This window comes from Notolepis coatsorum (genome assembly GCF_963971535.1).
Source record: "Notolepis coatsorum genome assembly, chromosome: 8".
Classification (NCBI taxonomy): Eukaryota; Metazoa; Chordata; class Actinopteri; order Aulopiformes; family Paralepididae; genus Notolepis; species Notolepis coatsorum.
The window spans coordinates 91,078,157-91,090,463 of NC_140172.1; the positions used below are offsets into that span (position 1 = coordinate 91,078,157).

A 12,307-nucleotide genomic window follows, 5' to 3' on the forward strand; every position below is an offset into this window, starting at 1 on the left:
TCAGTAGTGGAGTCTTGCGGGCTGTACGCGCACAGAGGCCATGGTGGTGGAGTGCATTGCTATGGTCCTTTCTGTCACAGTTGTACCTGCTGCCTCCAAGTCTTTCTGGAGCTCTTTCCTAGTGGTCCATGGCTCTCTGGCTACTCTTCTAAGTATCCTTCTGACTCCCTGATCAGAAATGTTGCGAGGAGCACCTGTGCATGGCCGGTTGATGATGGAGTGATGTTGCTTCCACTTATGGATAATGCCCCCAATGGTGCTTACTGGAAGATTCTGAAGTTGTGAAATACGTCTTTAGCCAATTATATTTTCATGATTTGCAACAATCTGTTTGTGAAGGTCTTGAGAGCTCTTTGCTTTTACCCATCATTTGTGTGGCACCTTGGTAACAAAAAAACATTTGATAGCCTATCAATATATTCTAACCCAGTGGACATTATTAGCACAGATAGGAGGTTGAGTTGCCTCCTAATTAGTTTTGGTTTTCAGCTAGTTCCTTGCCTTTCCTTGCTGTGGTGTACTGCTTTTTCTTAGTGTGTCCAATACTTTTTTCCTGTTTCATTCCACTTTATTACACATAACTTTATTTACATATGGACTTTAACACTTTCAATGCCGGAGCTCGGTGCGAGCTTTAGTGCTTCCTTGCCACCACCCACTTCAATGATAGAGCTCTCATATTTGCAAACGCATAAACTGTCTTAAATCTGTCTAATCTGGCCGTCGCTTATCAATGACTTGTTTGCAGTCAACATTGTCGAAACGGATTGTTTTTTAATCTGTTCATTTCCATGTTATACCATTTTGAAAAACCCTCGTTTTTTGAAAGTTTCAGGAAAATATAAAGATTCTGTGATAAACGCCCTTTACTGGAATATTCTGGAATACACAAAAAACTGTCATTTTTCAGCCTATTTATGAATCGTTTTCAAATAAACGCTAGATTATCGATAGTATATGTGTACTTATGCACGCTAGAGAAGCGGGCTGAAAAATGTAATCTTATTTCCTGATCTCGCACACGCACACACACACACACACACACACACACACACACACACACACACACACACACACACACACATAGGGCACACGCTGATATCTCTGTGAAAAAAACTCTGATTATCCTAAGACTGGTAAAATAGATTCCTTACCTCAGATCAGATGTTCTCCAAAAAGATTATTCCAATTCCAATTTATTGATCCAATGCTGGGTACTGGAAATATGTATTCCACGATGTTTTGGGGATCGGAAATGACTTGGATCCTCTCGGGTGACTTGTCTGAGAAGTAGAATGAGGAATCTGGATCCCCCCCCCCCCCATGTGTTTTCATGTAATCCATTCCAAAGGGGTGCAGTACCACAGGGAGACGATAGGGGCGGTATTTTCCCAATGGAGCTCAGAGAGAGTTTGCAGCACTAACGTGAGACTAGATTGATGAAATATGAATTAAAATCGCTAATAAAAAACGACATATCGCGTCGTTGGCAATGAACGGTCGGCATGAACAAACTGGACCGTTGGCATTGAAAGTGTTAATATTTAGATTTCTTGTCCGGATTTCTTGAGTTAATACAAATGTCTGGTGCAAATTTAGCTTGAATACGCTCATTGGAAATACATTTACTGAACAAAATGTTGATGTGTTCAATACTTATTTCCCCCATTGTACATACCTAAGTAAATGGAAGATTGCTCCACTTCTACAAGGTCCATTTGCTTGAGTAGATTGTAATGAACCAACAGAATATAATTTTTTTTTTTTTTTCTTTTTTTTACAACACCGTTCTAATATTGACCAGACGTGAAAGATTCTGGTGAAAAACTTTCTTGAGATCACGTGTACAAAAAATCTAAGCAAAGGAATAAAGGGCAGATGATTTACAGTTTTTTTTTGTAGATACAGTACTGAATTTTGCCATCCGGACACATGCAATTTGAAATATCTATATAGAATATCAGGCCTATAAATTACCTTTATTATGGACAAGTCGCACATCTATGGATCAGGCCAAATCTCCCCTTTCCAATGGCAGAGTTAAATCTGGATTTAGTACCACCAGGCGCCCCTGACAGGGCAGCAAGAACCGTGAATGAAATTTATTTTAAGTACAGTTACTTTTTTATAATGTAAATATCTCAGCCATTTTTCATCTAGATTGCAACGAATTTTTTTGCTAGACGTTCACAGAAAGGTAAAGATATGATCCCAAAAATCACGTTTAAAAAAAATTATACAAAAAATGTAAATGTCAAGCTGGAAGTCAGATGATTGACAGGGGCTGGCGTGAGCTGGGAAGTGTAGTTTTATGAAATTCGAAAGCCATGGGTCTCTAGGGATGGGTACCGGTACCTGTGAATCGATACCGGTACCCAACGGTACCTTTTTTCGGTACTTTAGTCTATAAAAATGTAATCTACCTACCTCAGTTGTGAAAAAAATTATCCAAACTTCAAATAACTACACTTTCGACCGTTTTCGGCTTGCCATTGCCCCGACTGCTTTGTTGTTGAATCAAGTCAAATCCTAGGTAAGCGTATATTGTGCGTGTGAACGTTGACATGAAAAAAAAAGGTTTAAAAAAATAAAAAATAAAAAAAAGAAGTGTAAATGGTATCTCACGTGAATCGATACTCGGTAGTACCGACGTGTTTCGGTAAGTACCTTTTAAAAGTACCGAATTCGGTACCCATCCCTATGGGTCTCCCCGTTCATAGGACTACACACACTTATGACAGCTTGCTTTACTTCCACCTAAATCCTCCGCTTTCCGATGCAATGCGCGGATATTTTTATAAGCTCATATGACTTAAAATCATTGGTAAACAAACGTGCTGATATACACTTTGACTGCTGTTTTGACAGGGTTAGTGGTCTTTACTCTTGGCTACATTTGAAAAAGAAATGCAACATTAATTAATACTTTCTGTATTCATCTATTTTATGGCGTGATATCAATCTCGTACCGGACCGATCAGGCTTAAGGGGTTAAATGTACACTTTAAGTAATATTTATTGTTTAAGTTGGTGGTGCTAGCTAGCTAAGTTTTCACAAAAAAAGAAACGTCATTAGTCATTCAGCTGCCTAGCGATTCCTCAATATCACAGAACATTTTGATTAAAATGTTTTATTTGAAGCTTGTATGTGTACTGCCATCGTTTTTAACCCTTTCACTACCACACTACAGAAGGTTAACCCTTTCACTACCACACTATAGACGGTTAACCATCTGTAGTGTGGTAGTGAAATGGTTAACCTGCTGTAGTGTGGTTGTGAAAGGGTTAACACGTTGTGTGGTAGTGAAAGGGTTAACCTTCTGTAGTGTGGTTGTGAAAGGGTTAACCCTTTGGTGTGTGGCAGTGAAAGGGTTAACCATCTAATATTGTCGCAGTGAAAGGGTTAACCCTTTGGTAGAGTGGTAGTGAAAGGGTTAAGTGAAATTGCAGCGTTAGTGGAACAGGTGGTGAAAACCAAGCTGTTGGCGTGATGCAGAGACCTCTCTCCTTGTCTCCTGCTTTCAGCCTCCAGCCAGGCCTCCTGCTTGGGGGAGGTCCAGGTGAGCAAGGCGGTAGCCGGGGCCTCCACCCTCCTGAAGGCGGCCGAGGAAACAGCCATTCGCCTGATGCCCACACTGGCCGTCACCATTGCCGACCAGAAAACCAGAACCTTCTCTACCGTCTCCACCGCCGACCACAAGAGCGGTGGCACCACCATCCGCATCATGCCGGGCCTGGGCGTTATCCCGCAGAAACAGGTCCTGCTGATTTATGATTTACTGTAATATATAATAATAATAATAAACTTTATTTGTATAGCACTTTTCATACAGAAATTGCAGTTCAAAGTGCTTCACAGCAGTAACAAATACAGGCATAAGCGAGTGTAACTGAGGGGTACAATTCCCTGACTGTATTACTAGATATGATACTTACTACCACTACCTTTGTACTTAATATTCGGCCACCCAGTACACGGCATAAATATATTATGATGAACACTGTCACGTAGATGAAACGGATCCAACACAAATGTACGAATTAGAAATAGGTCTTTATTTCTACACAGCGATGGTGTGTAGAGCAAGCACTTAATCAAATCAATCACATTTATGAATGGAAATTAGTATGCACTTTTATGGCAAGAGTATTCGTCGGTATATCAATAGAGAATGTCCAATCTCTGAAGGCGCAGGTGGTACATATACGACCTGGAATAGTTTAAGGAATAACAGCAATGATACTTTAATGATTATATACTGGATACACTAGGGGGGGTTAATCCGGTCGCTTGTAAGCCGACAGGAGTAGGAAGGGGGGGGGGGGGTAGAATCCGGCTGCCTCATCCGGCCAAGGGTATCCCAGGTGAACCCACTGTAGTGCCGTTCAATGCGCCGGCGATCCTTGGACCACAGATGAAAGCAGATGGACTCTTTGTGGGCCGGCGTCCTCCGGTCCACGGAGGAGAGACGTGAAGCGACCTCGTCTTGCAGAGCGTCTCCTCACCTTGCGTCCTCTCCAGGGGGGGGGGTTCCAACACACGGCAGTGTCGGGGGTCTTTATCCATGGAATAATCAACGTATACAAAGCATAATCCGTGCCTAGGAAGGCGGGCTGTCGTCGGTAGAATAATCCGGTATACAGGTCCACTCGCTCGTCGGCTCTGGGGCTCCTCGGGTGCAGCTTCACGTGGGGTCAACCACCCTGGATAAGCAGCCAGTTCTCTGCCCGAAACGATGGGGTACTGACTACGGTAGTATTCTCACCGCACGAAGCACTATATATTAACAGACTATTATTAGCTTAATAGACTACGTCCAACTCGACGATATAGTGCCAAATATGACTATTCAAATATTAATATACACGATGTCTCAATATCGATGGTAAGCCGAACTTGGCCTTACTCCCACACGTGGCGTCGCGGGGAGGCTTTACGTCTGTGACTCTATTGGAGGGTAAGAAACTGGACTGAAAAAGGAAGTCCTACTTTAGTAGCGCAGTATATATACGCACTATGAACAAATAGTCCCATTAGTGGTGCGGTAGCCAGATTCCTACGCGGAACTAGGACTTGTTCGTACATGTTGAGCGGTACGTTTGAACTGGGTCTGGGGGTATGGCAGCCTGGCACCAAGGTCTCGACCAATAGTAGAATGGAGACTATTATGGGATGTTCAGTAGGCTAGAATGGATATTCAATGCATATTGTACAAGGAATATACAAGGGATATCAGGGAATATTAGAGAATATACAAATACAATTAAATATATATATATAAATAAATATATATATTCGGTTTAATCTGGCCCTTCACAACAGCCACCCCCTGATTGGTCCCAGACCTAATCAGTTAAACAGAGACAGATTAATCGCGTTGTCTATTTACACATAAGGGTTTGCTGTAGGGGTCAGTCAACTTTACAAAGTCATAGGGTTATAGGGTCATGGTCATCATCGATTGTGTCTGGGAGTCGGGGCAGTTCTATGAGCCTCGCCACGGGACGGGTGTAAGTGCGACCCTGGACAAGCACTTCAGCTGCTCGGACCTTGCCGTCGGCACCGGTGATCACTTTGCTTACGCGGCCGGCCGGCCACATAGCTCTGGGCAGTGATTGATCAATAATCATGACGACTGTTCCTTCTGTCAAATTGTCTCTCTCCTTTACCCACTTCTGGCGGGTCTGTAGAGACGGTAGGTAGTGCAGTAGGAAACTGCTCCAAAACTTGTCGGCTAATACTTGGCTGTACCTCCACATCCGTCGGCCGTTCGCTTCTTCAGGCCGGTACATTGTCTGGGGTAATGCAGGATCTAGCCGCCCCATCAGGAGTGTGTTGGGGTCTGCGGAGATAACAGTGCTCAATCCACAGAACACAGGCTTCTTATTCTCAGCCTCCTCCTGACTGGCTTCCCTCGGGATAGGCGTGGGCCACTCTCCTTCCGGGAGCTTTAGGAATGCTGGGCCGTCACTGTAGACATTGCGACGGGTGAGGTCATCCAGGGGCATCCCCCGGGTGATGACGTCAGCTGGGTTCTGTTTTGTATCAACGTAGCGCCACTCTGTTTCTCCGGTTAACTCTTCGGTTAAGTCTTGAATCTCGGTGACTCTGACTCCCACGAAGACTTTGTACTTGCATGAGTCCGATTTGATCCAGGCGAGTACTGTCGTGGAATCTGACCACAGGATTGTTCTAGACACCGGTATGGTGAGCTCACGTTGGATGAGCGTGGCTAGGTGCGCTCCGGCTAGGGCTGCGCAGAGCTCTAGGCGTGGGATAGATTGTTGCTTGCGTGGGGCTATTCTCGAGCGGGCGAGGACAAATGCTGTGTAGATCTCTCCCCCCTTTTCTTGGGCCCGCAAGTAGGCTACTGATCCGTATGCGACCTCTGAGGCGTCACTGAAGACGTGTAAGTCCATTTTACATGTCTCTGGCCTCACCGTGGGTGGGAAGTAGCTTCGGCGCATATTAACGCCTGGGAGTGAGTGGAGCTCCATCTCCCACTCTCTCCAGGTGGATGCAAGGTGTGCGGGAATGGGATCGTCCCAGCCCTGGTCCTTGTCCCACAATGCTCGTACAATCATTTTTGCCCTGGTGGTGTACGGTAGAATACATCCTAGCGGGTCATATTGTCGGGCGAGTGTTGTGTACACACTCCGTCTGGTGGTCGGCGCCGCCGCCGGCCTTCCCTGCTCCGTAGTCAGGGGCTTGTGTCTGTAGTGAAGCGAATCTGTTTTGAATCGCCACACCAATCCCAGGGTCATCTCCTGGGCTTCTCCCGGGATTGTAGCCATCCAGGTCTCGCTGCTGGCTGCCTTGTCCTCGGAGGAGAGGCTGCGCAGTACTTGCGGATCGCTGCTGGCCCACTGCCTGAGATCAAAGCCGCCTTTGATCAATGAGGCGCGGAGTTTAACCAGGAGAGCCTCGGCTTCTTCCTGGGTTGAAAGGCTTTGTAGACAGTTGTCTACGTAGAAGCTGTTCTTTACGCTGTGTCGGACCTCTTCGTCCGCTGCTGGGTCCTCTGCTACATGTTTCTGTAGTGCAAATGTAGCACAGCAGGGGCTGCACGTCGTTCCGAAGGGGAGGACTTCCCATTGGTAGATGGCTGGGTGCTCATCTCCTGGCTTCTCTCTCCATAGGAACCGTAACAGGGGCTTGTCCTCCTCTACTAATCTCACCTGCAGGAACATTCCTTTAATGTCCCCGCTGATGGCCACCTTTTCCTGGCGGAAGCGGAGTAGAACGCCGAGTAGGGAGGGGCCGAGTGTGGGACCGGGCAGTAACTCTTTATTCAGATTTTGGGATCCGATCTGGTAGCTGCAGTTAAATACTATGCGGTCTTTACCGTTGTGATGGACCTTGTGGTGAGGCACGTACCACGATTCAGTGGTCTGGTCAGCCTCTTTAATGTCCATCTTTGTGACGTGTCCCGCTGTGATGAGCTTCTCAATCTCAGCGCGGTATACACTCTCTTGGGCGGGGTTCTTGGCTAAGCGCCGCTCCGTGTTCAGCAGGTACCGTTCTGTGGCGTCTGTCTTGGCGTGGAAAGTAGGCATTCCTTCTCGCCGCAGGAGTGGCGTGGCGTATCTCAACACGCCGTTGACCGGGACTCTCTTGGTCCCTGTCTCGAGGAGGTGAATGGCGTAAATGTCATCTTTAGAGCGAATGTCTTTCTTTCCGTTCTTAAAGGGCATTTGTTCCATGGTCCATAACCGCTCTACGTGTTGCAGGAGTGCGGTTTCTCCCTCCGTGACTCGGGAGTGGAGACATCTAGTGGCTGTACTTCGGTTGAGAGATTTGGCGAGCGGGCCTTGGAGAGTCCATCCCAAACGGGTCTCGACTGCTGCAGGACAGCCTCGGGGTCCGGTATGAACCCGGTCTATCGGGACAATGAGGTCTGCATGGTCGGAGCCTATCAACAGGGTCGGCATAGCATTGTCTATGAGCGGGATTGGTAACTTGCGCAGATGTACATATTTCTCCATCAGCTTGGCGACGGGGTATGTGTACCGCGACAGTCCTATTTCTTGGCTGGTGAAAGCGTCTGTAATCTGGTACCGTCGCTCAGGCTGGCCGCTTGCTGCGATAGAGAATGAGACATTCTCACCCTTTATCGTCTTCAAATCTCGTCTTATTGTCCGAATTGTCATTTGGGTTTCGCTTCCCCGCAGCCCTAGCTGGGCCGCAGCGGAGGCGAGCAGCAGGGTCTTCTCTGACCCGTCATCGAGGACGGCGTAAGTGTCCAGGACTTTATTCTGGTAGCTTAGTGTCACACGCACTACTTTTAGGAGTACTCGGGCTCCACTGCTGCTGGCGGGATCGATGTACATGACGCTCGCTTTGCTGCTGGGTGGTGCGGGTGAAGGGCGCCGTCTGTTACTGTCGTGAAGTATGTCCAGATGGGCTCCATCGCACTTGGTGCACCTTTTCTTTAAGCGGCATTCGGCTGCCATGTGTGAGCGCGCACAGCGAAAACAGCGCTTGTTGGACTTTATCCATTGACTTGCTTCCTCCGCGTTCAGCTTGGGGAAGGAGTCACATTGCGCTAGCCAGTGTTCTTTCTCACAGTAGGGGCACACTATCTTCCACTTCTCCGTTCTGGAGGGGGTACTGTGGCTCCTGCTGCTCGGTACTGACTCCGATTGGTGCATCACAGTCACCGATCTTCTTCCATCATTTAGTCGTCTGGTTCCTTCTCTGGAGCCAGGGGTGCTCCGTCCGAATGTATCTAGCCGTAGGCTGCTGACTTCTCTCGCCAGGAAGTCTGCTAGATCGAGGAGGTTCGGTTCGGGGCCATTCGGGTCTCGGTGGTCTCTCTGCCGCCTAAAACGCTCCTGTCGAGCGGGCGGCAGCTTCTCCAAGATCCTTTCCACATTTGAGTTGGCGTAAAGTTCATGCCTCCCCTTCTCTCTCTGCGCTCCCAACATCCCTACCAGGGACTGCACTCTGATGGACAGGTCGTCCAGTGCTCGATTGTCTATTGCTGGGGGTAAGCGGTCGATGTGTCGGATCTCCTGGATCACGTAATCCCATATGCGCCCATACCTCTGGTCCAATGCTACCAGCGCTGCTGTGTATGGGGTGGTGGAAGTCGCGTAGGCGAGCGCTATATTATGTGCGCGGGGTACCTTTAAGTGCTTCAGTAGGATGGCGTATTTATGGCGTTCATCCAATACATCCACCAACATGGTCTCCAGACACATGCAGAGTTCTGTATACTGGGCCCGGTTCTCTTGGGTGAAGTCGGGTACCATAGGCGTGCCAATGTATGACGCTGACTGTGGATACATCGGCGAGCGTTGGGGGAGAGGCCTCCTAGGCGAGTCTCCTCCCGCTCCTTGGTATGGGCTGGTACCGGCAGTGTACCATGGCCCGCTTGTCCAGGTGCTGTTCCTCGGTGCGGGTCGTGCGTCGTGCTCACCCGGGTATAGAGTCGGGGGTCTGTAGCGCAGCTCCGCGGGAGTATAGCCTGGGCTGTACCGGACCTCCTGGTCCGGTAGAGTACTGTGCTGTCGTCGGGCGTGGTTCTCCTCCTCTTCCTCTTCGTCTTCAGTTAGGTCATCCAGTGCTTGTAGTCTCTGGTTTAGCCTCTCCACAGGATATGCTGCTCCTTCCCGGTTGCTAGGTCTCGCTTGGACCGGTGGGGGGAGGTGGTCTGTGGGGGGTATAGACCTCGTCTGTTGGTCAAGTTCAGGGTTGTTTACTCGGCTAGGGGATGCCGCCCTGGAGGTGTGTCTAGACGAGTTCCTGGAGCCTCTGGCGGAGGGAGAGGGTGTTGTCCGTCTGATCAGCTGTTCTATTAGTTGCGCTTGCTGTCTGTCGCGCTCTGCGTCCCGTAGAGCACCAGCAGCTGCTCGCTGGCTATCTGCTCGGTCTCGGGCCACATTCTCTTCTCTCTGAATGCGTCTTATTTCTAGACGTATATGCTCTTCTTCGCTCCGCTGCTGGATCTGCAGTCGGTCGCGTTCAGCAGCGGCGTTCAGGCTGATGAGGAAGGCCTGCTGTAGGGTCCTCTCTGCCTCGCTGGGAGAAGGCGGTTGTATAGGGGAGCCTTCCCTCGGGGTACTCCTTGCAGAGCCTTGGAGCTCTATCTCCACGGTGCTCTCCCCGTCTTCTTCCGTGCCGAGTTCTCTCTCGGTAGCGTTGTATTCCTCCCGGGACTCATCGGGGACTACTTCTTCAGTACTGGCGGGGTGTGAAGTCATGTCTGGTTCCCACTGGTCCCCACCGTGAACTTGGTCAGTTACATTAGAACCCGTAGGGGCCTCTATGGTCGGGGTAGTCTGGGCGTTGGGGTTAGACATACTTTTACTTTCTAGTTTTACCGCGTTTACTGTTAGTAGGAGACTAGGTTGTTGACTGACAGCGTAAGCCTCTAAGTACTGAGGGAGCCGTCGTTCGCGCTGCGGGCGTTGGTTAGGAGGATCGTTTCGTGGAGTGTTCATCATAGGCCATTTCAATATTAATAACACTATATTAATATTACACTAATTACCATCCGGCTCGAAGGACCAATTGTAACTGAGGGGTACAATTCCCTGACTGTATTACTAGATATGATACTTACTACCACTACCTTTGTACTTAATATTCGGCCACCCAGTACACGGCATAAATATATTATGATGAACACTGTCACGTAGATGAAACGGATCCAACACAAATGTACGAATTAGAAATAGGTCTTTATTTCGACACAGCGATGGTGTGTAGAGCAAGCACTTAATCAAATCAATCACATTTATGAATGGAAATTAGTATGCACTTTTATGGCAAGAGTATTCGTCGGTATATCAATAGAGAATGTCCAATCTCTGAAGGCGCAGGTGGTACATATACGACCTGGAATAGTTTAAGGAATAACAGCAATGATACTTTAATGATTATATACTGGATACACTAGGGGGGGTTAATCCGGTCGCTTGTAAGCCGACAGGAGTAGGAAGGGGGGGGGGGGTAGAATCCGGCTGCCTCATCCGGCCAAGGGTATCCCAGGTGAACCCACTGTAGTGCCGTTCAATGCGCCGGCGATCCTTGGACCACAGATGAAAGCAGATGGACTCTTTGTGGGCCGGCGTCCTCCGGTCCACGGAGGAGAGACGTGAAGCGACCTCGTCTTGCAGAGCGTCTCCTCACCTTGCGTCCTCTCCAGGGGGGGGGGGTTCCAACACACGGCAGTGTCGGGGGTCTTTATCCATGGAATAATCAACGTATACAAAGCATAATCCGTGCCTAGGAAGGCGGGCTGTCGTCGGTAGAATAATCCGGTATACAGGTCCACTCGCTCGTCGGCTCTGGGGCTCCTCGGGTGCAGCTTCACGTGGGGTCAACCACCCTGGATAAGCAGCCAGTTCTCTGCCCGAAACGATGGGGTACTGACTACGGTAGTATTCTCACCGCACGAAGCACTATATATTAACAGACTATTATTAGCTTAATAGACTACGTCCAACTCGACGATATAGTGCCAAATATGACTATTCAAATATTAATATACACGATGTCTCAATACCGATGGTAAGCCGAACTTGGCCTTACTCCCACACGTGGCGTCGCGGGGAGGCTTTACGTCTGTGACTCTATTGGAGGGTAAGAAACTGGACTGAAAAAGGAAGTCCTACTTTAGTAGCGCAGTATATATACGCACTATGAACAAATAGTCCCATTAGTGGTGCGGTAGCCAGATTCCTACGCGGAACTAGGACTTGTTCGTACATGTTGAGCGGTACGTTTGAACTGGGTCTGGGGGTATGGCAGCCTGGCACCAAGGTCTCGACCAATAGTAGAATGGAGACTATTATGGGATGTTCAGTAGGCTAGAATGGATATTCAATGCATATTGTACAAGGAATATACAAGGGATATCAGGGAATATTAGAGAATATACAAATACAATTAAATATATATATATAAATAAATATATTCGGTTTAATCTGGCCCTTCACAACAGCGAGCATAAAAAAGATAGAGGGGTAGCAAGTAGGGATGTCCGATATTATCGGCCTACCGATATTATCGGACGATATTGGCACTAAAATGTTAATCAATACTTGGAATGGCGATCAGATAATTGGAATATTCTTTTTGGGGTACATCCTAGTCAAGGTAAGGGCTATATGGTATCAATCTTGCGTTGATCCAATAATTCCTTCATTGCGATCGGAGCGTATGTGTGTAATGTACTGTGTAACGTATTCCGTTGGTGACGATCAAAGCATAAAAAAACTACCCCCCCACCCCATCCTTTCATGCATTCATGATGAAACATAAACACTGATAATATAGATTTGATTTTGAAACAGTAGC

At 47.9% G+C, this 12,307-nt stretch overlaps 1 protein-coding gene across 4 annotated transcripts in view; it reads left to right on the forward strand.

The window, feature by feature from the left end:
- The window catches only part of nfrkb (nuclear factor related to kappaB binding protein), a 178,235-nt gene that overhangs the window by 150,865 nt on the left and 15,063 nt on the right, over positions 1-12,307 (forward strand). For all 4 annotated transcript variants that reach the window (XM_084320314.1, XM_084320316.1, XM_084320315.1 and 1 more), the window contains one exon: positions 3,526-3,758. In XM_084320314.1, coding sequence (XP_084176440.1) covers positions 3,526-3,758 — 233 coding nt within the window. The remainder of the gene's footprint in view (positions 1-3,525; positions 3,759-12,307) is intronic.